Source organism: Strix uralensis, chromosome 7 (assembly GCF_047716275.1).
Source record: "Strix uralensis isolate ZFMK-TIS-50842 chromosome 7, bStrUra1, whole genome shotgun sequence".
NCBI lineage: Eukaryota > Metazoa > Chordata > Aves > Strigiformes > Strigidae > Strix > Strix uralensis.
Window position 1 is genome coordinate 11,214,550 of NC_133978.1, and position 25,460 is coordinate 11,240,009.

The following is a 25,460-nucleotide window of genomic DNA, read 5'->3' on the forward strand; positions in this document are numbered from 1 at the left end:
ATAAACAAATTATCCTTCAGAGCATTATGAAACAATTCCTACCCTGATACTCTTTAATAACAAAACCCCAGAAAATAACAACCCTGTTCTCCTGCTGTCCTTCTTCCCCCTTTCACTAATAGACCCCTTCCATTAAAAAAAAAATCTTCAATCACTAGAAGAAAATAGGAAAATTAAACATTTGTTATCTAAACAAGTCCTTCTCTCAAAAGAAAACATAATCACTTTTATGCAGGAAACCTCTCTGTGTAAACATATTAAGCTTTCAATCATCAGTATACAAGGACATCAGAGAAAAAGAATATTACCTGAAGCAGAATTACCTTCAAGTCATAATGTTTGCCATCTAAGTGTCTGAGTACAATGAAACAGAGACGAATACAGTGGGAACTCAGTATGGCATGACAGGACTAAGATTCTGTAATTATTGCCCTTTTAATGCACACTGGGTAGCAGAAACAAGTTTTCAAAATGTCTTGGGGAGTGGGAACTAGCTTAGCCATCTTCATTCTGCTGTACTACACTTCTTATATCTCCACTGGCCTGTATACCTTCTGTCAACTGCCTTAATAGTGATATGAAACACTACACATTTCAGAAAGAAAATGAGGGGGGCTTCATTATAATTTTTTTTTTAAACTTCCCAACAGTAAACAAAACTGTTTAAAAGGAAAGACCAGCATAACAAGGCAATGTCTCTTCATAGTCTCCCAAGCACTTGTTCCTCTAAGACATCGACAATTCAGGTGGAAGTCCTTCAAAGTGTGACTAAATACACACTAAAATATTCTACTACCTCCCAACTTTCAAATATCTTAACATCACATTTAATTTTTATCTTTCAATTTAACATAGGACATATGTTAATCTCTGAAAAGAAGTTGAATTTGACCTTGAGACAAGTCCTTCAGTTAATTTTACTCCAGTATCGTGTGGGTTACAACATATTTTACCCTATAATCAGGATTTACAACCAACCATTTCCAATATTTATCAGCTTGTCTGACTTTAATTATAATAAGCATGGAGCTAATTTCAAATACCACATCTATCAGATAAAGTTCTCAGAAGCTCTCAGCAAAGTCTAAGCATGAATGCCAACTAAGGTAAACGGACTTGCTTGTGCTACCCATCTTATATCATGTGTTAATAACAGGGTGTTGACTGAACTAGGAGAAATCAGGGAGAAGAAACTTCATACATCCACTGTACGGTAAAGACCAGCATTATCAGGCCTGTCTTACCTTGGTAAACCCCTGATAACCGAGTGTTTGGCATACATTATGTTGTGTGATGGAAATGATGTATTTTCCATTTGATATACCAGAGAGACAGAGGGGAAAAAGCAAACAGAAGAAAACCCTAGGAGGTAGTTAGCTCATAGTACTTAAACACAAAAACTGCTCTGGGTTTACCAGATAATTTATGTTTGCGAATCAAGATCACATTACCTACATAGACTCACCCTGCCAAAATAATTCACTCTCCAGGACAGACCAAACACAACAAATTTAACCTGGAAAACAGAATGGTAGAGAAAGCTAACAGGACTACATGGAAACAAAATAACAACTTGAAAAGCTTTATAGCTCTAACAAAAACAGGCACTACTCACCTCCTGAGGTTTTTGTGTTGTTTTTTGTTTCACGTATACTTGCAAAGATGGTATACATAGCTAATGTCTGTCCTGTGTGCACCCAGAGGAACTAGCACAAGAAACTGTACACAGCTTCAGTAAAGATACGTTTCTAAGAAGCCTGAACGTAGTGCATTACTCCATACCCTCCAACTTCATAACAGTAACTTAACTGGGAACCTGAAAAGCTAGGTGTTGATTTGCAAAAAAGGAAATTTGCATTTTTCCCCCCAAAGATTCACATTTTTTTAATGTGTTTAAATGATACCAAATCAAACTCCCATTCCTACAAATTTTTTCTGAAGCTGAATTTCTAATTGCAGACTCCAAGTAACTGACGTTCACCAGCGTAAGCACAGACTGTCTTTGCTCTTTATTTACACAGATCCATACACATTTCTATGTATACTGCTCTGTATATGTGTGTGCCTAAGTAATGTATAGATGTATTGCACACTTATATGTAGGATGAAGACGCGAATAGAAACACAAGAATGCAGCCTTTGAAATAGTCTAAGCACATACGTTCATGGGTGTTGGTGCATATGGGTTTATCCCATTTTTCTCCTATCCTGTACTGATCCTCAAATGTTACCAATTAGTCTCAGCAACAGGTGGCCAGCCATAAGGACAGACATGCAAAATAAACAGCCCTTTCTCAAAAAAGCTGGCTCTGCTTTGTTAGCTGCTGTGTCACAGTACAAGCAGCCGCTCTCAAAGAGGCATGTCCCTAATTGTGAAGACTGCAGGGAAAGGAAGACAACCAGCTCCTGATTAGCCCCCTGATTAATGCTACCCAAATGACTCCGCAGCTTTTCATGTTGAGAGGGAAAGCTCACAAGTGCAAGGAGGACAGAACTGTAACACAGTCCACAAGATTTACATTCCAGTGAAGCCTCTGAAGCAATGTGTGATCACAAAGGGAGAAAGGCAGATAATTTTGAAGGCTCTAACACGCAGCCTCAGCAACTGAAGTGAGATATAAGCTTCACTGCATAGCGCGACAGTAGTTATGGCTTCTTACCAATTACTTATAATAGGGGTGGCTCCATTTCCCCATTGTGTGAATTATGTAGACAGACAAAGATTGTACCTTAAATAGACATGCTAACTCCAAAGTGCATGGCTGTCAGATGAACCACAAATGAACACAGAAACCATTTCAAACTTAATAAATACTGATCAAACTTCCTCACCCATAAAATAAGGAGAACATAACTGCTTGTGAGTACAGTAAGATCCCTCCTGAAGCTTGTACTTTTGAAAAAAAACAACCACTGTCTCAATAATCCCTTGTTTTATTAAGCACTTAGGGTCAAAGTGTCAAAGAGAGGAGGAAGAGCCTTCTCCAACAGGAATATTAACGAACACAATCCCTATTATGAAGTAATAATCAGAGTGTCTTTCCAAAACTGATGATGAAGTAGGTCTGTACCATCTTTTCTTTAAAAGTAAGAATTCTCAAGAGGTTTGTTTGAAACATATAAACAACTAGATTTTAGGTTGGCTTCTGTTACTACCATCATAATAAGAAAAATTAGGGGCTGGACTTCAGCTCAGCCCTCACCATAGCCATAAACGTCTTTTGTGATATCTATCACTTTTAAAAAGCAAACAAATCTAAAACTACACACACACACACTGAGACCTGAATATTTTGAACATTTGAGAGCAACAGAAAAGCTGTGGAAAAGTTAACAGCAAGAGGGATGTGAACATTACTCAGTCTTAGTACTAGATTAGGGCTGCTGCAATCCATGTGGTAACTGGAAGGTTATGGGCTATGCATGTAAACCTGACTGATGAAGGCCAAGTGCAAAGCTGATTGATAAGAACAAAGTACATTAAAGTCTGATTGACTGATTGGGGTCAGGATTAACATGAATGATGAGAACATGTACATGCAAACATGGTTGGTAGGAGTAAATTCCAGTAAAATTACATTTGGCCACATTTTTTAAAATTGTCTTAGTAAAAACATATTTAAAAGGCAAAGTAGTCACTGGACCAAGCACTTAGATGACAATAAAAGCAAATGAAACTTGGTCATCTTCCTGTCGTTGGACCTCCAAAAACTCCTTGTGAATTAAATAAAGTTCAAAGAATAGAGATGAAGCATCTTGCCAGTTTCTGTGGCCTTTAAGTTTAAGGACTATTTTGGCTTCATTTTGTTTTAAACATATGACATTTCATATCAACATGTCAAGTTCTGTAAGACAGACTCCACAATAAGACAGGCTGTAAGGAGATTCTGGTGTCTGACAACATGGCTATGTCCTACACAAGATTTTCAAATGAAAATCTTGCTTGTGGATGCGTTTACATGTTTCAAATAAACAAACTAGGAATTAACATCACACATTGCCATGTGTGATTACCACAGTAATTAACAGCAATAAACACTAAATGTTTAAAATCCTTTCAGATCATTATCATGAGAGTCTTTCCTTTTTCCTTACAATAAATTAAAAAGGATATTTTCCTCTAACAAAACATCTCTTTAGCACATAAAGAATTAGCTAAATAAAAATCAGCTATCCTCCCACCCAAGACAAGTGGGAAAACAAAGCTATTTGCATATATCCCCACAGGTCTCCTTTTGCTTGCCAATTTCCAGTCTGTAAATCATTATTAAGGCAAAAAAGCCCATTTAGCTGATGATTTTTGTTAGCATGTTTTGCTAAAGAAAATACTCAAATCAATATCAATTCCTCATAGCAGCATTCAACCAAGGGATCTTTTTTTCAGTTAGGTGGGTAACAAATAAGGAACACATTGATCTAAAAATCTCCAAAACCACTCACATTTACACACAAAAGCCATAGGTATTCTTACCTCCTAATTTTCTAATAAATCCATAAGAAAAAAATGTCACTATAGATTCTGGTGGAGCAATACTTGAAAAACAGCAGTGACCACAAATAAGAGGAAATTCAATCAGGCTTTTTGTTTTCTAAACAGTCATTCAGAATCCCCAGATGGTTCTCCTGATGTTCTAATGTTTAAGCTTTCATCGTTATTAAGAAACAAAAATCTAATTAGCTATTGTTTTGCTAGATAGCAAGAGCAATCTTTCTTCCTACATTAATATTAAAAACTTGCGATGAAAATGTACTCTTCTCCCACAAAGGGTCAGAGCTTCTCAAATACTCCCCCTGCTCCAGACAATTAATTTTGTAAGGATTTTCCTTTCCCTCAGGTGGCACTGCCAGCCCTTCTGCAGCAAAAGGGTCTCAAATTTGTTTGGCTTTACTATAAAGTGATTAATGGCCACAGCGCACAGAAGAATAAATTTCATGAAGTCCCGAGCAAAGGAACGGGCCACCTTCAGAGGAATTTAAAAAAGTGAACAAGAGAAAGGTAGACCTTGCATTAACCATGACTAAATTCAATTTTTGGCAGATCTTAAGGCAGCACAGTGACTACTGTAGACCAAGGCTTTTAGAACTCTTTCAGAGATGGTTTATTCCATCCCAATCCATTATACAACATAACAGTAACAATGAACCTTCCTGAAATCAGTTGAGGAAGATAAAACACAAAAGGTTAATTAACGCACAAAATAAATTCATCACTAAAACATTAGAAACAAACCCTTTCTTGAGCAATGGCAGTCTTGAGTCCTGTGACTTTGTGACTGATGTCTGGATTACTTCATGTTTAACAATGTCTGATTAAAGCTTTTAATACCCTTGAATCTTCTATAAGACTCTCTTCTTTTGGGATTTTCTGATGTCAAACCTGAGTCCCTGCTGCTGCTGGGTTGATTCTTTGTTTTCAGTTGAGTTCACAGTACAACCTTTTGCACAGCAGGAATTTGGAGCGCTCTCTTGTACTGACCACCTATTTTTGCAAAATGTATAGAAAAGGCTTGAGGCCACTGCTGTATTAGGTTGATTTGAAATTGGTCAACAAGATCAACGTTATTCAGAACACAAGCAGACTGACAGATGATCTCACACATACAGAGCGTAATCACAGATGACATTTTTGGGGGAACTAAGTAAAATTCAATGTAAATTGAGCAATTCAGTCCTTGCATACATGCATTCTGCAAACAGTTATATGTGTTTGAATTCGAGATTATATTTAGCCTTTACAGTCCCTCTACTCAGTCTAAAGATAGAGCACTTGGCACATGTATGCATTTTGCAGGATAGGAAACGATACTGTTTCACAGACCTCCTGGCATGGATGGTGTCAGGCTCTGTTGCTTAGAAGTGGCTCATACAGGTGTTTCCTCACATCAGGCAGACCTTTCTGCGGCAGGAGTTGAACTCAGGAGTCAGAGTATTTTAGATAGGCTATACATTCTCCAATTCCCTTCCTGTGAACGTTCACTTATATCTAGATTTCAAGGAGACTATTCACTCATTTAAAGTTACACTGGTACATCAGTTCTTGCATAATTAAGAGAAAAAGGTAGTAATGTTTTAATCTTTATTTTTTAAATTTAAACCAACCCAATTAGATTCTTCAACTTAAACAAGAAAACAGATCTCAGTCTATAAAACAAACTTCCTTCCCTCCTTCCCTCCAAAAATGAAGTTTTTAGTTAATTTTTACACTGTATTTTTTTAAAGAAGTACTGTAATGAAGTTGCTGAGTTAGTAAAATTAAGCCCTTCTATCACCTTTGCTACATGAGCTAAGCCCATAAAGGGAAGCAGACAAATCTCACTGCTAACTTGGTAGTTTTCTCTCTTGACATTTAAGTCTAATAAGAATTTTTTCAATCACATCCTGTTATAAACCATCAAATGATTTTCTGATGCAACTGTCTGAAGAGGCCCTAAATGTCTTTTCTCCGACATAACCAAAACACATTCAAGATTTCTATTATCGCTAATTAGCTAATTTTCTGTCTGTTACTGTTGCACAGCAGAAGTTACTAAACCAGATCCAAAGTTAACTGGCTAAATTACAGTAATCGAAACAGGAAGAGAACAGTCTGAGATTCCAACAAAAAACACTTCCATCCCCTAGTGACATTGTTGCCATCACACCAATGTAACATCTCCCCGCAGCCAGTCCATGGTTACTGAGGGTGGCTGCACTTGCCAAACTCACTTGTCTCTGGGCTTCCAACGCCTTCTACTACCATTATTTGGAATTTTGTTCCTGTCTAATAATGTAAGTAGGATTTGAGAGAAAGACTTAAATACATCTCTCATCAGTGCTCAGTTAACCCCACTAACTGGCGGACATTTAATGTGTCCCTCTTTCTTTGCCTCCCACCCTTCCCACTGCAAGGCTGCCCTTGTTATTCCTGATTTAATACTGTAATATATTGTTTCATTTAATTACAGCTTGTCCAGACTTATGTGGCTGCACAAGAAAGGAGAGAAGAAAAGATATAAACCACCACAAAGACTCCCACAGATACTATTTTGTACAGCACAGATAGAGCACTTCACCAAATATTACTTGCTAAAAGTGCACTTTGGGCATCAGAACTGTCATTTGGAGTCAAATATCTGCAGTCCAATCTATTACTTTTTTTTCCTAATAAAATCTGATGAGCTCATATGTACTTCCATACAAGGTAATCATAACACAACATCCTTAATGCATAGCAACAGGGAAGATTTTCACTCAAAATTAAAGCACACTGCTGTTCCGTCAGCCAACAGGATTTCTATTACACCAAAAGTGCCTGGTGGGGTACCTGGCTAGGTGTTGGTGCTCAGGCTGTGCTGACTTATGAATACAGTGCCAGAATTTGACCTTTAATTATTCTTCCCCAGCAGAGGGAATTCATATTCCTACTGACAAAAATAAATGGAAGAAAGACAGTTCCTTCCTGTAAAGATTCTGTCATTTGAAGGATAAAGGTGATTACAGAGAAGTGTTGGCTCTAGTTAATGGATTATTCCTTTCTTAACAAAGTTCCCTTGATGATATAATATGGCTTTTGGAAGACAAGATGTATCTTAATTCCTGTTAATAGCAATATCAAATATTAATATCAATGGGCCAAAGCAAAATTACTTTCAAAATCACTAAGGAGTTGCATTAGGACAAATGAGTTTTCTGGGTTATGGTCCGTTATACAAAGAAGACATTTTTTATTTTAGGGGCTGAACATTTCTTAGTCTTTTGGTATAAACATAACAACCATTCTTCCATGGCATAGTTTCTCTTTTTTCCCCCATTCTACGTGGGTGCTTTACCAGGAAGATATTTTGCTGATGATATAAGCAAATAGTGGCCAGAGGCAGACCACAGGAAATCATGATCACACTGGAAATGAAATTTGAGCCAGCCATAATATGTACCAGAGCTGAATTACTATCCTGAATTCCCTTCCATATCTGCTATGTGACAGCTGAAGATTTATGCAGCCAAAGGTTTGATTCTTACTGATAGATGGGATAGGCTGCTGGAAAATGGGGACTGTCAATAGTTCCTGACCCTGTAAGGCCTTCTGAATTGATGAACTGAACTACTGCCACCAAATAGTGTTGCAGTAGCCGTGTTTCCATCCAGAGCTCTCCCATCACAGGGAGCATCAATGAAATTGTGAGGGATGTTCCTACTAATTTCCATCTCTTTCTTGAAGCCCTCCACAATTCTTCCATACATTTTTGTTAGAAACAGCCTATTTGGGTCTTGATTACTAAAGCAAGAGACACGAAAACTAAATATTCAGTATTAAAAAGGATCTCTGTAGGACTCAATGTTCCCCAGTAATGAGACTAATCCTTTTTACTCAATTTTTACACAAGAAATAATGCATTATTTCCATTTAAACAAATGCTATAATAATATGACAAATATTAAATCACTCTCAAATGGAACGCAGATATCCAGATTACATTCCTAATGAGCTCTGACTGAAAAATCCAAACTACAAAGCCTTTTTTCCTCCACTTTTTATTTCATTCTTCACAGTCTAATGATGCATTTGCTTCTATTTTTATTTTACTCAATTGCAATAACTCTTAAAATAACTCCCAAAGCAACAGATCTAAACATTAAATACACCAGAACATAAATGCGGAAAGCACATAAGGCCTGCACAGCACAATTCAAGGAAAAGCAAAACTCTGCCACCTTTGCACATCTCTGGCCAGGAAGGGAACCTTGCATAGCTGTGGACAGCTAGCTAGACATTAAAAACAAGTTTCAGAACCTTACTGAAACTCAAGTAAGATGCCTAGTTTATAGTCACACAAATATCTTAGCAGTCCAACACTCCCCATGTCTCTGCACAGAACAATGGAACAAGCACATCTACTTTATCTTACAGGATGATGCATTAAACTGTAAATTGCACAGATGCTATGATAGAACCACCTCACTAAATGAACAGTTTAATGCAAAGTCATAAAGATACAGATGACTCCAGTATTAACTAAGAGTACAACTTGGGGTTCTGCTCTAAACCCAGACAATTCCGAGTGCTTTGAGATCCACATGGTTGAGGGACTCCCTGCAGTTTCACATTGACTACTTCCTGAAGAGAGGGAGCACTGAGTTGGAAACTTGGACAGTACAAATCCCAAGAGTGTTTCACTGACAGGAGTTCACATTTCTTCATTTTCTACCATTTCCTGATTCAGTAACCTCCTAGGCAGACTATGTAACTTACCTTTGCATTCACTTCCACCTGAAAAAAATCAATCAAGTTTTCCTTACCCTTCTTGATAATCGCCCTTTTTTTTAAAAAGCTAAGGAAAAATATTTTGCTTTCTTGCTTGCTGTTACAAAATAAAAGATTATCTTGCATTTCTATGAGGTCTAGGAGAATGGGCCTTGTATTTAATTCACAGTATGAATGATACTTCATATTCCACAAAGATAACTGCAGTAGAGACTATTTACAGCCTGAACTTGTCTTCTCAGAAAAAAAAAAATATATTTGTGGCTTAACATTTAAATGCAGTTTTGGATTGCATGGATCAGATCTTTCCAGTTCCCAGATGTTGAACAAAAGGCTGGTTCTGTCTAATAATTTTGCTACATTATATATACACAAATGCAGTAGTCTACCACTTACAAATATATTAATATATCACAAGCATAAAATACTGTGCAGAAGTGGTAATAGCTTGTATTTGTTGATAGACACACAATATGTAGAGAACCATTTTGACCCTCAGGGCTCTATAAAAATTACATTCCCTACCATACGTTTCCTTTAAAAAGATTTCAGGAATTTTACATTCATTGTGGTCCTCAAGATTAATCCCCTCTATGAAGACAATGACTAATAATGTTATCTCTTCTCTAATGTACTCAGTCACCATGCTTTACAAGCAGAGGAGAAACAAAAAGAATCCTTCAGAGCACATTCATTCACTGTTTGTCATCGATCAGCAGAGAAAACAAATAGTCCTGGTCAAAGCACTAGCCCCAGCCTTTGGAAAGGGTGCTGAAGAAAGTCAGCACACCCTCCAAAAAAATCTTAGCCACAAGAAAAATAAATAAAACACAGTATCTAAATACAAGAAGTGTGAGAAGGAGAAGGAATGGGATTTCTCTCTCAATAAGGAAGACACAAAGCAGTGATGGAAAGACACACCAACTGTTAATTGAGTAAAACAAAAAAGAAACAGTTTTCATCCAGGAAGGAAGCCAAAGTTCTGCCCAGAGTGGCATCATAAAGATTACTAGGAGTGACTGGGCAAAGGCAGAAAGGGAGCAGAGGAAATATGTTTCCTTGATTCCATATATGAACTCACATATACCTTTACACACAAGCATATACACATATGTGTATGTAAATATACACACACTCTTTTACCACCTTCCTTGAAATCCATACATAAATATATATGTGTGTGTGTGTATATATATATATATATATGAATTCTCTCCCTCTCCTCTACCACTTTCCATGAAAGGCAATAAAGACTGGGAACTTATTCACCAAAGTTCATTATATACTGAGATATCTAAGTATATTTTCTCAGAATGATGGTGTTACTGCCTGAAGCCCTACAAACATCCTCCAGGTCAGACTTCTATCCTTCTACTATTCGACTTCCAGTTACGCATTCATTGAACAATTTCCAAATGGATGTATAAACATTCACTCTCTAACAAATGGGAACTAAAGAGACTCCCTTCTGTAAGGAACTGAAGGAAGAAATGCCTCAAACGTTCATCAAGACAGAAAACCTCAAGGACAATCTCTGGCCTTTGGATTAGTCTAAGGAATGTTACCCAGGGAAGCGGGAGTGTACTGAAGGATGCACCCCCCACTGCCTTGCAGTTGTATTGACAAAACTCCTTAGATAAGCCACAAAGGGGGAGACACGGACTGAGTGAAACCCTATTGTGCAAGCCAGACACCATGCTTGCCTTGCCAGTGACTTGCTAATGACTAATGTCCCCTTCGACACTGAAGTGGTAACAAGAACTGGTAAGAGGTGATCATTTCTGGGATGACTGGTAAGATCTCTAGGAACAGAAGAAAAACCAAAGCTGGGCAATGACCACCGACTCAACTGGAACCCATGCTCCACCTTTTTCTTCATCTCTCATGGAAATGAATTTGTGGAATACCTGCCCCTCCTCGTCTAGTATGCTAATCAGCTAATAAAATGAACTTAAAAAGGCAACAGAAACTTTGCTGTGTGTGCACCCACCACCCAGGATTACCGGACCTGAGACAACGCTGGAGCCAGGGATAGTGATCTGGATTTATTTGACTCTTTCTCTCCTTTCTTTTTCTTTCCTTTCTTTTCTTTTCTTTCTTATAGATTTATAAGAGACCACGTTGCTTATTATCCTTTTCCAAGTTTAAATTGTTCTCTACTGCAAGTAAAACATTTTTAACCGGTTGTTTGGTGTCGTTTCACCTTAATTTAACCCGAGGGGAATCACAGAACAATTGTGATTCTCTGGGCTTCCAGTCTGGGTCGTGACACCTGAAATTGCTTCCTCAGATTCTCTGCTCAAGTACACCAAATCATCCTCACATTTATCCTTGCCATTTTCACATGCCCGAACAGTTTAGCCTTATGCCATGGCTTAAAAAGTCAAGAGATTCAAACTACCATTAGTCAGGGAAAGAAAGTCCAAGAACTTAGGAACTTCTACAGATGACATTTGCAATTTTAAAAGACCTCTCTGTTCAAAATAAATTAATTTGCACACTCCAGTTCCAGGCTACTGAACTTTGCACTTTCTTTAAACAGTGTGTGTGCTGTATTATGAAACATTCCTCTGTTTCAGAATATAAAAGGGAAAAAACAGAGTCATCAATAGCCACTACTCTCTACAAAGTTGATCCTGGAGACTGTTCACCAAAATGTTACACTGAGTTGAGAGAGAGACAGTGAGGAATGCACAATGAGTGCTTTCAGGACTAGATTAATAATCACTTTCAACCAGATGACTGAGCTGAAAAACTGATGGAAAACTGCTTCTAATAAAGCATTTCATTTAATTTTTTCATGAGCATCTCCCCGGATATATTCTTTTAAAGTACAAACTGATTTTAAAAATAACTACTTTGAATAAAAAGCACAAGCCTTCTGTTTTGAAAGAATCACTCCACAGCATTTTAAATTTTTCAAAAGAACTTGCATCCTCTCTTTGCAAAACATTTTTCAAACTATTTAAAGGTTGAACTTATTTCTTTAACTTGCCTTGAATTTATGAGCAGGACAAGTTGCCTGAAACTTCCCAAACTGTTGGTCCAAAGATCTCTGACTGGCTTTTACTACCACCGAACTTCGCTGTAGGCTATGATGGCACCCATTCAGAATAAAGACATTACTATAACTTTAATATCATTTGTATGTCATATCAGGCATTGCCCTGAAAGTATTTAGTGAATAGTTTTTATGGGAAACAATCTCTGTGAACTGCTCCCACACCCTACTAGGAATTATGGAGGGGTGAGAGAGGAGGAAGTCTTACTTCTGCTATTAGCACACTTACGCATATTCCTTAAAAATCAAAATACTAAAATTAATTTATAAGTAACAATTTGAAGTGAAATTGACTTTCTCTAGTTACATTTAGTGTTATATACTGCAATGCATTACTAAATAAAAAGATACTATCAAAAATGACAAAAGTCCAGGCTTAATTTAAGTAGGCCAATTACTTTAAGTGCTGCTACAGTCAGAGAAGTGATTCAAGGATAAATGTGGGAACACACAATGCCATTTCTTCAAGAGCTTCCAGATCAAATTCAATGTAAAAGGTCAAAAGGTCAATTTTGTTTTTCCTCTACTCCATGGCATCACAAACTCCCCATGGGACTTGGATAACTTGGCTGAATTCTTTCTTTCCTGGCATTCTCTGCAGCAACAATGATGATGATACATTACGTTACGTTACAGGAAAAGTCTTCATTTTTTCCCAGGTAGAAATTTAAGATTTTGTTTTTGTCTGGATTCTGGACATCCAGTATCCCTGGTTATGCATGAATAACTAGGTGGTGCAAAATTTGTGTAGAATAAGCACTCAGAGGATTCTGTTCCTTGTTGGATGAAAAGGTGCTTAGGCCCAATCTATTCCTTCTTTTATCGTCTTATACAGCAGAGGTGTCCAAGGATTCCCTCCCTAAGTCATTGCTGCTGCAGGTTAATGACCATAAAGAAGTTCTGTTTCTCTGTGGCTGGCTGCTTAAATTCTATACATTTTACTATTCAAATACAGCAATCCCAATTCAAGCTTCTCTGCAACAGTTCCAGATAGGATGCTCCAATGAACTGAAAAACCCAGATATTTTTAATAAAAAAATCCAACCACACAGAAAAAGTCTAACACTTTCTGGTAGTGTCAGATGTGCTGAACAGGCACATACCAACACATGTGCTGTTGGTTCAACACTTCTCAAGCGCCAGATTCCCAGTGTTTGCACCAAACAAGGCATGCTCACTGGAAAAGCCTGTAGAGAAATATGGCAGCCCTAGTGATGCAGAAGTGGTTGTCTGACAGCTGAAATAATGATGCAGAAAGCAGAAGATAACTTATGTTATACTGACAAGAATAAAAGAAATCTTAAAGTAAAGCAGGTAAGATGAAAGTAGCTTACGTGCAAATGTTTTGCTTTGCTTCTGTTGTGACAGTCAATGTTTCACATCACAACTGATTTGCAGCGTTACACACGGATTGTGTGAAAGCACACATTTCTCAATTTTCATTGCTATATTCCTTTGCAAATTAAATAATTGCAAAAATAGTGGTCTGCACGAAGGGGCATTTACAAAGAAGAGACCATTCCAGGATCAATTGACAGTTGTAAAACTATTGATGGCATAATTCCTGTAACTTCCAATCAAGGGTGAGGCCCTTGACAGGTAAGACTCAGAAATAAAACTGCCATGTAATTGCTGTAGGAAACAAAACTTCCCATGAAACTCATCACACTGAAAACCAAGTTCTTTCTACATAGCAAGATTCACCAGGAAGCATTCAAAATTAATGTGGCATCAATGATCATAATAAAAAAAACCCCTCTAATCTTAAAAAAACAAACCTGAAAATAAATTGTAAATCAATAAATTGTGGGGTTTCTTTTTCATGTAGGAACAAAGCTCCATAGATAGATTTGAAAGGTCCAAAATCCTTCAAAAGTTTCTTCTGTAAAACTTTTGTGCAACACTTTTCTTAACCAGACTACACTCACTTATTGACACCAAAAATTCAGAATATTACAGCTCCCTTTCACAGGTCTAGTACCATTTTCATTGACAAAACAGAGTCATAAAAAAAACCTGTTTTGTCTCACATTTTATAATATGGGCATGTGTTCATGTATGTAGGAAAGCAGAGAGACTTGATATAACTACAGAGACAAAGTGTTTTTCAACAGTAAGATTCATCTACTGAAAACATAGCTATTACTCACATTTCTCTTCAAAAATGACTTGGTATTCCTCATTGTTTTCATTTTCACATCCAGCTTCCAAAATCCTTCTCATATCCTTCCTCTAACTATACATCTGTTTATTTCCTCACCCTAGAAACACACTTTCAACTGTTTGTTACCCAACCTCATCTTACTGTGGGCAGCACCCACTGCTTTTAACCTATAGTAATTTTAGAGCTTCGTAAGATTCTTTATGAAACTTGCCACGCTACCAATTTTTGTGTCAGAAAATTTGATTACTGATGCTTCTACATCCAGGAGGTCAGCAAAAAAAAAAAAAACATTAAACTCCCAGCAGGCCTTTACACACTGATGTAATGTATGGAGGCACAAAAGATGTTCCTGTAGAGGAAAAAGCAATTCAAAACACATCAGCACAGCTGAAGTTTTTTACGATGATACAACAGATCTGATTTCTGTTGCAGGTTCTTTAACAGGTGGGTAGACCTAGATCCACAGAGCATCACCTGACAGCCACTGACAAACTTATGGTCAATTAATTTCTTTCCCCAGAAAATTAACATCAAATACCATGATTAAGCATGGGATTTTCATAAAGATATTTAAAGTAAAATAATGCATTTGCCATGACCCTGGTTTCTTGAGCTCTTAGTGGAATTGTCTTTTTCCTAAATGTGCCACTTAATTCTGTTGCCTAAAGAAATTTCTAACACCAATTCAGTCACACTAGGAGGAAAGTTTTTCTTTCCATTTCACAGATGGGAAAGGGAAACATACAGGGGCTATAAAAAGTCTTCTCAAGATCCTGGCAATGCATAGCAGAGACAGAGCGAAGGCTCAGACTATCTCAACTCTGGCCTTGAGCTCCAGCAGCTCTACACCTCATTAGCAAGAGAGGAGACTTATCCTAGCTATGACTTGAATTGCTATAGTGCCTAGCCATCATTTTCGTATCAGACAACAGCTGAAAAGTTCTCATTGTGATCAATGGGGAGCAGATTTCCATGCACTTCTGAAATTATGCACAAAGCATAAATGAGAGAAGTGGAAAAACAAGGGCTGAGTCATGAAGATGCAGTATCTGTAGAAACCTTGTCTTTTCTTATACAAATACAGGAGAACTGTAAGGATATGTATCAACTGACCTTTCCCCCATCAGTAGAACAATGTATCATCAAGAAGAGTTTGAATGCTGCAACTATCAAGTCTGAGGTCTTTGAAAGGTCACTTCTCCAGAACCAGGCTATTACCCATTTCTTGCTATTATCCATTTCTTCACCACAAGTGACAAAATCTTAAAGCTGGTTTCACATTAGGTAGAATGCCACAGTTTGTATCCTGCTTCTATTATCTCCATTTAGCAAACTTTTTCTTCTGCATTTTTCCTGTGAAACCTCTCCATTTCTTGTTACAGAACTTAAGGCATTTTACTGGAAAGGACCATATTCTTTCACTGAAGTTGTGCATACAGATTTCTATCTGTAACTTCAGCATAAAACAAGGCGTATTTTACTGTAAGCACAACAATATTAAGGGGCTTGTTAGGCTGTTCAGTGAATACTCTTTATTTCTAATTGCCAAGTCTGTTACTTAATTTAGCCATCGCAGAAATTATAATCCAAAATGTATGTCTGATAAGGGACAAGTAATTCACAAGGGTAAACAATTTTCAGCTCCAGTATAGCACAGCATTACTATAAACATGAGACTTCTTTAAATTGTGCACTGATATCTTCTCTTTAGAAAACCTGACAGTTTCCACAAGGAGGACACCAAGGGATCATTTTCAGAGATCAGCAGATGGACAAATTAAAACATTACTCAAGGGAATACTATAACTTCCAGAGAGCAGGTAGAGAAGGACCATTTATTCCAGTAAACCACAAAAGCCCCGTGCTGGAAACTCTCCATAATCATAAACACGTTCTTCAGGTGACCTCCCTCCTCACGGCCAGCAGTCAACTCCTGCACACTGAGCAGGCAGCGCTGCTGGAGACACATAAACCCAGATCTGCTGAAGGTCACTAATGAGGGCAACGGGCATGCTCTGGGAGCCAGGCTGCTGCTCCTGAGCTCAGCATGCATTGTCCTGGCAACTAGGTTATTTATCCCTATTCACCGATGCCTGCCCAGAGCTGGAGAGGTGCAGTTGGCTTCTTTATGGAAACTCCTCCCACCAAATTCTTATGAAAAAGTTCTTCTAGTGGAATTAGTCTAAGATGGTTGTCGCATCTGAGAGGAAGAGGGGAGGAAACAGTGCATGGACAGTTGCGGTACACAACATGCTCTCCCACTGAAACGAACAGAATGACTGCAACAATTTTCCAACCCCTTTTAGTATCTTACTGGTACAGACTGAAGGTCAGTCTGTGGTGATAAAAGATAACTTTGGTCATAATTCATACTCTCTAAAATCAGTTAAGGGTTTCAGGATTTGGTACCAAGATGTCAACCCTTTGCAGAAAAAGGCAAAGAAACATGGATGTACCACTCAAATAAGCAATACCATAGTTCAGTAACCAGGTTTGCTACCAAGGAAAATGGGTGATAGCAGTTTGTACATAGAGTGTTACCAGGGCCAGGATTCCCAGGGGTTGAAAGATCCCCAACTCAAGCAGTTTTGGAAGGTTAAAGCTATAAATTAGCAGAAGAGAAACAACTATAAAAGGAGGTTGTAAAACACGTTTTAAGACATCCTTTAAAGAATTTTTTTTTTTTTTCATTCTTGGAAAAAACTGTTGGAATAATTTTAACTTTTTAAGCCCAATCCTCTGCTACATAGCAACTTTATCACCACCAAAAGGCCACCAAAAGAACACCTACCACATACCTTGTGGTGTTTGCTTTCAAAGAACTCACTGGTCAAGCGTTCCATGGGACAGTAATTGCATGACAGTTTATTTGCTGGTATGCTAGAGTCTACAGTTTAACTCTACAAGTATTATGACAACTTCTCATACTTAAAATAATTCTATATAATTAAAAGGATGTTACAGCCTCAGTTGATTTCCCACTTAAAATTACCCTCATCTTCCTCAATGTGCCTGTTGAAGAAACAGCAAGTGACATCTAACAACTGAGAACAGAAAGTCACACCCAAGACTTTCAGAGCTCTTCTGAGGTCAGGACCCTTTGCATAACCTTTTTGTTTTGGTGGTTGTTTTTTTTTTAAACCACAAGTCTCCCGACTTCCAACACCAAAGATGTTATTTCTCTCTGATTCACTACTGAAAATCTGTCATTATATAGGGAGAATGCAGATAAAGATCTATTTTTGCAGTTGCGGAAGACTATGTATAAAATCTGAACTATATCCTCAGATACACATAAGACTATTTTTCCAACTGCAATTTAACCTTAACTTCTTTCTTTGTATTCTGTTCATAGTAAGTCACCACGCCAAAAGCTTACACATCACATTTTAAACCAAAAGTGTTTGCACGGTTTTAAAACATACTGTAGAAAATTTATTTTCCCCATTACAGATCCTATATCCTAAGATGACAGTGCCGAAAATACCACAAGTTAGACATATGGAACAGTGCTCCTATCAGTTGAGTGGGGGGGGGGAATAATTATGCACACAGTTCTCTTTCATTCCGAGAGCTTGGCACAATGAGAGATTTATTTTTTCATTGATTCTTTACACCCACCATAAGGTACTAAATTTGCTTGGGCAGAGACTCCTTCTCCTCAAGTTTCAGCCCAAAGTAAAAATTTTGCTGAAGGAAATGCATCAGATGTAGTGAGAATGCTAACTCTACTTTTTGGTTTAATGCCAGGAAGTATATCGCTGTGAAATTTAGTCCAAATGGAGAATAGTGTGAGGAAGCATGTGAAAAAAGAAATGGTAATAGTTATTGTGAAAATTAATTTTTAAAGAGAACAATACTCAGCTTTTATAGAAAGTGGTTTTTGGGAATGGGTAGAGGCCATGTTGAACTTCCTTGCACAGCTTCGTGACCCCTGCCAATCAATGTCAACACTTTATTAATATTTTACTGAAAAAGTGTGAGATGATTCAAACTTCGGCTGTCTTGGCTGGTGTTGCTAAGCAACTTTGCTGCTTGTCTGAGAACTAGTTTTCACAGCAACCTTTCCTTCAAACCAAAGACCTGCATCCTCTTGAAACACTTTCCTCTTTGTCAATGACAAACCCAGAAGGTTATATTCCACCCCTCCCTTTATATTTTCCTCTCCATCTCCCAGTTAAAAGTAAATCAATTTAATAGTGTCTGAAATTCTCCACTTTACTTACCATAATCACTGTCATAAAATACTATGAATTTCTGCCACCGCAGCTCAGTGACCAGTTTCAGCATTACATCATTGAGGCGGACCGGTGGTCGGGCGGCCAGCGTGTACTCCTCCTCCTCCAGGCTGGGGTTCAGGTGGCAGGCTGTGCGTGGGGAGCCTCCCGTGTTGCGCTGTACAAAAAGATGCGGGATGTGCATGGCATCTGTCAGGGACTGCAGGGCGTTGGCCGAGGCACAACCAGTGGATGTCACTAAGGCTAAGATCCCCAGGGTCATCAGGTCACAGGCTGGAGAAGACAAGAAATAAAGCAGGCTTAGAACAAGCTCAACAATTATTTTGTCCAACTTAGATGCTAAGACAGGAACAAGACAGGCTTTACCCTTACCATTAACATAGAACTGAAATTATTTCTACTACAGGATAAACTGAAACATTTCAGAGTTACATCCTGTACCTTTACAGTAGGAGACAGTATCTGCAACCTGTATTGATAAGACAAAGTTGAGGACAGATAACATTACTGCTGTCATTTCTGCAGGCAGGAGCCAGTGCAGATGGAGATTATGGCCTTTGCTTCAGGTCATTCCTGGTGGAAGAAGGAACTGAATTCCCATCTTTTAAAACCCACTTCACTGCTTTGACCTCTTAATCTGTGTTGTGCACACTGGATGAAGACTTCAGAAAATAAAGAGCATTTTCAGTTTCAAGGATTTGTCTCATACAACAGAGTTTTGAAGGATTTTTAAATTGATGAAAAAACATTCACTATGCGTCTCAGAGCAATGAAAAAACAAAGGCACTCAGAACAAAGGCAACTCAGGAACGACTAAACAATTATTAACAACACTGTAGCTGTCTTTAAAAAGCTCTGGAAAAGCACATACTCTTTGAAAACACAGCATATACATTTGAGCCCATCTACTTTTGAGCACAAAGTGTTAGGTGAGTCAGGTGGCCCAGGCCACACAGGTTGGGCAGCCCTGGGCAGAGCCATGCACAGCCTCGCTCTGCCACTCAGGACATCCAGCAGCCTCTCACACGTCTCACTCTTCCCAGGACTCCTCCAGGTAAGACAACCTGGTATTCAGCTGGGGTTGGAAAATGCTTCCAGCCAAGGCCTCCAGCTATAATTCAGCAGCTATTTAGTCAGTGGTGGTGGTAGGAGTGTGTAAGACTATAAAGCAGCTGTTGATGCCCATTTTTACTATCCTCTTGAATAATAAGTGGCAGTAAAGTCAGCCACTGGGAGCTCAGCATAGGGAGTGCTCGTAGGTTGGCGCTGCACCAGCCTTGAGGGTCCACCAGGGGCACTTGGAACTTCCTACTCCTCCTCTGAAGAGGGCTGGGGGTGAGCTCAGGGTTTCAGTCCCTGAGCAACCACCTGCACAAGCACAGCCTGCCCAAAGAAAAACAGCCACTCTGCTTCCTCGGGATCAAGACCCACCATAATAAAGCCAGACAGGAGACGGCTGGAGATGCTCCACAGTCCCAGAGCTTGTAACAGTGGGTAAACAAAAGAGCCTCTGGGGTGTAATTCAGAGCCCCTCCAGGACACACAGAGCAGCTGAGCAGGAAATTCAGCTTGCAGCTGGAGCTGGGAGGCTGCTGGCACTGGTGCTTCCCCCATACAAGGTGACTGCCTCGACATGGGAGAGAGCAGGCTGCCCACACAGGGCATGAGCCACGGTACTGGGGCACATGTCAGGTCTGGTAACGCAGGAGAGACATGCTGCCACCCCGTTATTGACGCACCGCCTCTCATCTCCAGTGGAAACAGACTGAGAGGAAAGGTAGAAAAATGAGCACAATGTATTAAAAGAATTTATTATTCCTCCTCTAAACACTTTTATCTCTACTTTCAGAGGCCAAAAAGTCAAAGGGACTGGAAAGGTTATGAATAATTAATAATAACTAACAATTAATTATAAATTAATATTAATTACATAAAGCCACAGTAATCAAATACATAAAACTGTTTCTAATGCAACCAATGAAACATTTCACCAAATATCTTCTTCGACCTGACAGAAAACAAATAAATTTCACTTTGATATAGGATAACAGAAAGAAAATCTTTGATCTTCTCTATAGACAGAACATTCAACATGTATCCTAATGCAACGTGAAGTGCTTTTAAAATTATTTCCTTGATGGTCTTTACAATAAACATATGTCAGCTGCATTATCTAAATTTACTCTGTGTTGATTATAGTTATATGAAATTGTTCTTTGTTTTTCCTGAGAGCTGACCTGATTTAACAGCAGGGAGGCACTACATTTGCCAAATGGGAGACCCAGGTTCGGGAACAGATTTGATTTCCTAGGCTTCTTGCCAGAGAAAACTGAACATGTCATACAGGTAATTTATTTAGTCACAGTAGGGGAGGGAACAGAGAAGTGGGAACAGAGGGAGAGAACAGCAGAGCTGAGCTATAAACCCCTGCAGAGATCACCAACCAGCAAGCATTGCTGTCACCAAGGGTGAGAAAAGCAAGCCACATGGGTCTGTAGAAGGAACAATTTACTTGCAAAGCAGACAGAAGGAGAGAAAAAGCAAAGCCCTTTCTGATAGGAGGCTGCATTCAGAGAGTCACTCATTTGTAGAATACAGAGCTGATCACCAGTTGTATAACAAGAGATAACTTCATTCAGCAGTTGACACTAATCAAAAGCTGCTCAGATATTAGCAGCAAAAAGACCAGAAATACAACAGACCACAGTAAATGGGCCCCCTAATCTCCCAGCACAGCCCACCGAACACAGCTGAAATATCTCAGCAAAGACTGTTCTGGTTGAGGCATTTTCCCAGTGTATTGTAGTTTGTGTCAATGGGTTAAAATGAACAACTAGTCAATACACTTCTACATTCTGATATTTTGTCAATTGATTATGTTCTGCCTGAAAGCATATGATACACAGTAAGTGTTATCTCCTCATGCCTCTGTTCTGAGATAGTATAGCAGACAATAAAAAACTGGAATGACTAAGGGAAAAAGGTTTCATGTTTTCTGAATTGCTTTCTTTAGTCAAATTACAGAATGTAAAACAAAACATGCCATCTTTCTAATAGAAGACTTTCACTATATAAGAATACAGTGGATTCCAAGAATTTCAGCCTCTCCACACTTATTACACTGAAGGGTGAGAATAAGCTTTCAGCACATAAAGAAGAAACATTACTTTCCACATGAGTTACACAATGGGGAGCCACTACATAACAGATTCATTAAAAAACTCATTAACTCTTAAGATATCTTGAAATTTCTTAGCAAGAGAATGCTCAGGGATTCTACAATTCCAGAAGCAAACTGGTGACAATTTTTTTAGGATTTCCCCCCCACATGCCTGTAGTTTCTTGCATACAAAACTTTGACATGAGAAAAGATGTGTAATTTTCTGTTTTACTTCATACTAGCTATGGATTTTCAGCAACAATCAAGCATCCCTGACTATATGACAGAGTAAATCACTAATTCTGTATGTCAGCTGCAGTTTCGTAAGCACTCAAAAGAACCCACAATTTTTGCACGTGAATTTCATAGCCCCCATCTTAATTTCCTTAAAGCTGAAATACAGATTTGAAGTGCCATGGTTCATGTCAACATACTAACATAAGGGAAAGGGGAATCAAAATACCTTGAGATCTTTAGTGATCCTTAATTACTACAGTTGTAGTTATAGCAATTTTGTATTGTTATAACTAAGTTGCTTTCATATTTATCTATCATGTAGATATATTTACATAGATAAGTTTCAAGAAATACTACTTTCAAAGTATTTGTCCCACAGATGAAAAGGCACAATGTTCTAGCAATCCTGCCTCTAAATTTCACTGCTATATGAATAGCAATAATTATTACTGTACTGAATGTCTTCATCACCATCAGGCTTCTTTTTAAGAAGATATCAACATCCTACAAACCACACAGTAAGAAATAGTCATGTTAACATGATGAAAACATGAACATCACTATACCTAAAGAATAAAACTGTGTTCATCTCTTTGAGCAGATTAAATTATGTCATGGTATTTGTCCATCAGTGTTGGCCTGCATCAACAGATCATCTTTCAAACTCATACTTGGATTTCATTGAAGTTTCCCAAATTATTAATACAATTAACTCCCCTTTCCACATCTGTTTGAAATTTTACATCTTGAACTGTTATTTCCATTACAGAGTTTCCCAAGACACTGTCTCCTCTCTTCTCCATCTATTGCCTTGGTTTTTTCCATTTAGCTTCTCTGTGTCATCTCTGTCACGATGTTGGCAGAAGTAACACAGGCTAATATATGCTGGGCATCTTCCAACATCCATTAGTCTAACTTGACTCTTACATCATAGCAATACATACTAAACTTTTCTCTCATTCTGTAACCCACACCTCTAAGTTCAGTTGTATCCCATTAAGACCACACTCAAGCCTGGAAGAGCAGCTATTATTTTTCAGACTGTACCTTATCCATATGACCTTTTTAATCAGTGGGACTCCTCATTGCACACGAGATGTTGCAAGAATTCTACTTTGCTACAATCATATTAAGGTCCTATTTCTGAAGACAGGTGCAGATGGCAAAGTCCTGGTTTGGCATCATCCTCATATGGGTATTTGTATTAAGAGCTTTAGCTCAGATCTCTCTGTAATTAAATCCTTCTCTTTCCAAACTGCAGGGAATCAAAATACTCCAAGAAAAACTGTTATCTTGCTCCTGGCAACATGACAATATGACCATCTTTCAGTCTCCCTTTCAGTGGTTTCCCATTATTCAGAAAAGGGTAGAAACTTGTTCCTTTGTTTCCACAATTATCAATAGATGAGCTGCCACTGTAATTTTGAACCTAACAATATATCCACCTACTGGCATTCATACTGCCTCTTCAAACTTCAATGCCTTTCTGTCTCTCGCTTATGTATATCACTATAGCTGGTCCTACCACTTTGGACAACATCTCATCATATTTGATAAATTCTCTCTGAATTGTTTTTTATTTTTACTTGTCATTTTTTCTTCTGTTTCAGTTTGACTAACTCTTACAAGCTCTTTATTGCACTGCAAATGGAGAATCATCCTAATCATAAATAACTTGCATTTTAAAAAATTTCACTGTTTGAAAATTGAGAGGTTGTTGTCTTTTTGCTCAGAAAGATCTTCAAATAAAGGAAGAGAACTTCAGATCTGGCAAGAGAATGGAAATCCAACCACACTGCTTATAGCTGATATTTCTTGTGTAGTACTCTGCAATGAAATGATTAACAAAGTTGGCACTTAAGTGTCTGTAATTAGGTTTCAAAGCTACCATCCTGCTGAGATGAGATGAGAGACCTCATGCTTACCTTAGTACTATTGTCCCAGTCAATCTGGCAAAAAACTAATTTTTCCCATTGTTTATCTTTGAAAACCAGTAGGGGAAAAAAAAAAAAATCATTTTATCATTATTTTATCATTAAAACATCGAATTCCAGAGAACATAGCAAATTTAGGGGGGGAGGGGGGTGGCATCTATTTCAGGAACCTAAGTCCTAGTATTCCATGACATTATCAACGCCTGTAATTTATTCTGCTGAAAGTGCATAGTTAGCAAATCTACCAATTGGCCTAGCAAGCAGATGCAGCATATCATGTGCTATATACAAATAAACACACAAGGAATTAGTTATTGTATTATTCATGTGTACAAAATTTAATCAGGAATTTCATTCATTAGCCAATTTTTATATAAACAGATACACATAAAAGTTTTGGGTGAAACACTAGAATTGCAAGTAGTTTGGAGATAAAAATATATCAGTTCAGAAAGATGATAATCTGTATCTTTAATCAAGATTAAAGTTCTATGGGGAAACTCATCCATAGAGGTATTCCTAAATTAAATGGAAATATCCTTCTGGGAGGCTTGTCTGGAGCACTGAGGTGAGAGAGAAAGGATGATGATATAAAAAAGACTGCAGCCCACCAAGCAATATTTCAAAATTAAGAGGATGATGATAAAATTCCTTCAGCTAAAACCAAAATAACACAAGCCAGAGAAGTGAGCATTTTCACGCATATCTAAACAAAACCAGAATGTTTCTGCTGTAGTACATGAGAAATTTCTATGAAGTCAGGGCACAGATCTACAGCTAATTCAGTCACACAGAAAAATGGCAAAAGACTATTACCTACCTACATTTTAATTATCTTTAGGCCTCAAAAGGCCTTTAAAATTTAAATGCTTTTGTGCAAAACCAGTCCATAAGGCAGACAAAATTATAGAATAATCTTATTCATATAACTGAAAATTCTTCTATTAAAAATATCGGTCTATAGAAAGATTCACTCCTACTACTGGTGAATTAAGGATAACATCAAAATTAGTTTAAGCGCTCACTGAACCTGATGCTTCACTAAACGGGGTTTCCCGAAGAATTTTTTCCTATCTTTACATTTTATGTTTGCTTACTCTTCAGGTTCTTTCATTAACTGAGAAAGACAACTCATAATGCATTCACATCACTGGCAAGTAATATGCTATGCAGTTGTCCTTCCTTTGGATACTCAGCAATAAACACATTTTTTGTTGTTCCATTTCTGTAGGCTTTGACTTAACTTTATGTTCTGTACTTACACTATGTTTCTTAAAACACCTAAGAATTTATTATTTTTATTATGAAAACCCTACACAAAGCTATAGTTACTTGTCACAGATTAACTGTTAATACAGAGAAAAGATAACAAATGTAGACACCAAAAATCTTTTATGTAGCACTTTTACTGCTGTATCACTTTAT

General features: G+C 37.9%; 1 protein-coding gene across 6 annotated transcripts in view; it reads right to left on the minus strand.

The window, feature by feature from the left end:
* The window catches only part of GRID1 (glutamate ionotropic receptor delta type subunit 1), a 551,826-nt gene that overhangs the window by 309,223 nt on the left and 217,143 nt on the right, over positions 1–25,460 (minus strand). For all 6 annotated transcript variants that reach the window (XM_074874413.1, XM_074874419.1, XM_074874415.1 and 3 more), the window contains one exon: positions 18,693–18,977. In XM_074874413.1, the coding sequence (XP_074730514.1) occupies positions 18,693–18,977 (285 nt within the window). The remainder of the gene's footprint in view (positions 1–18,692; positions 18,978–25,460) is intronic.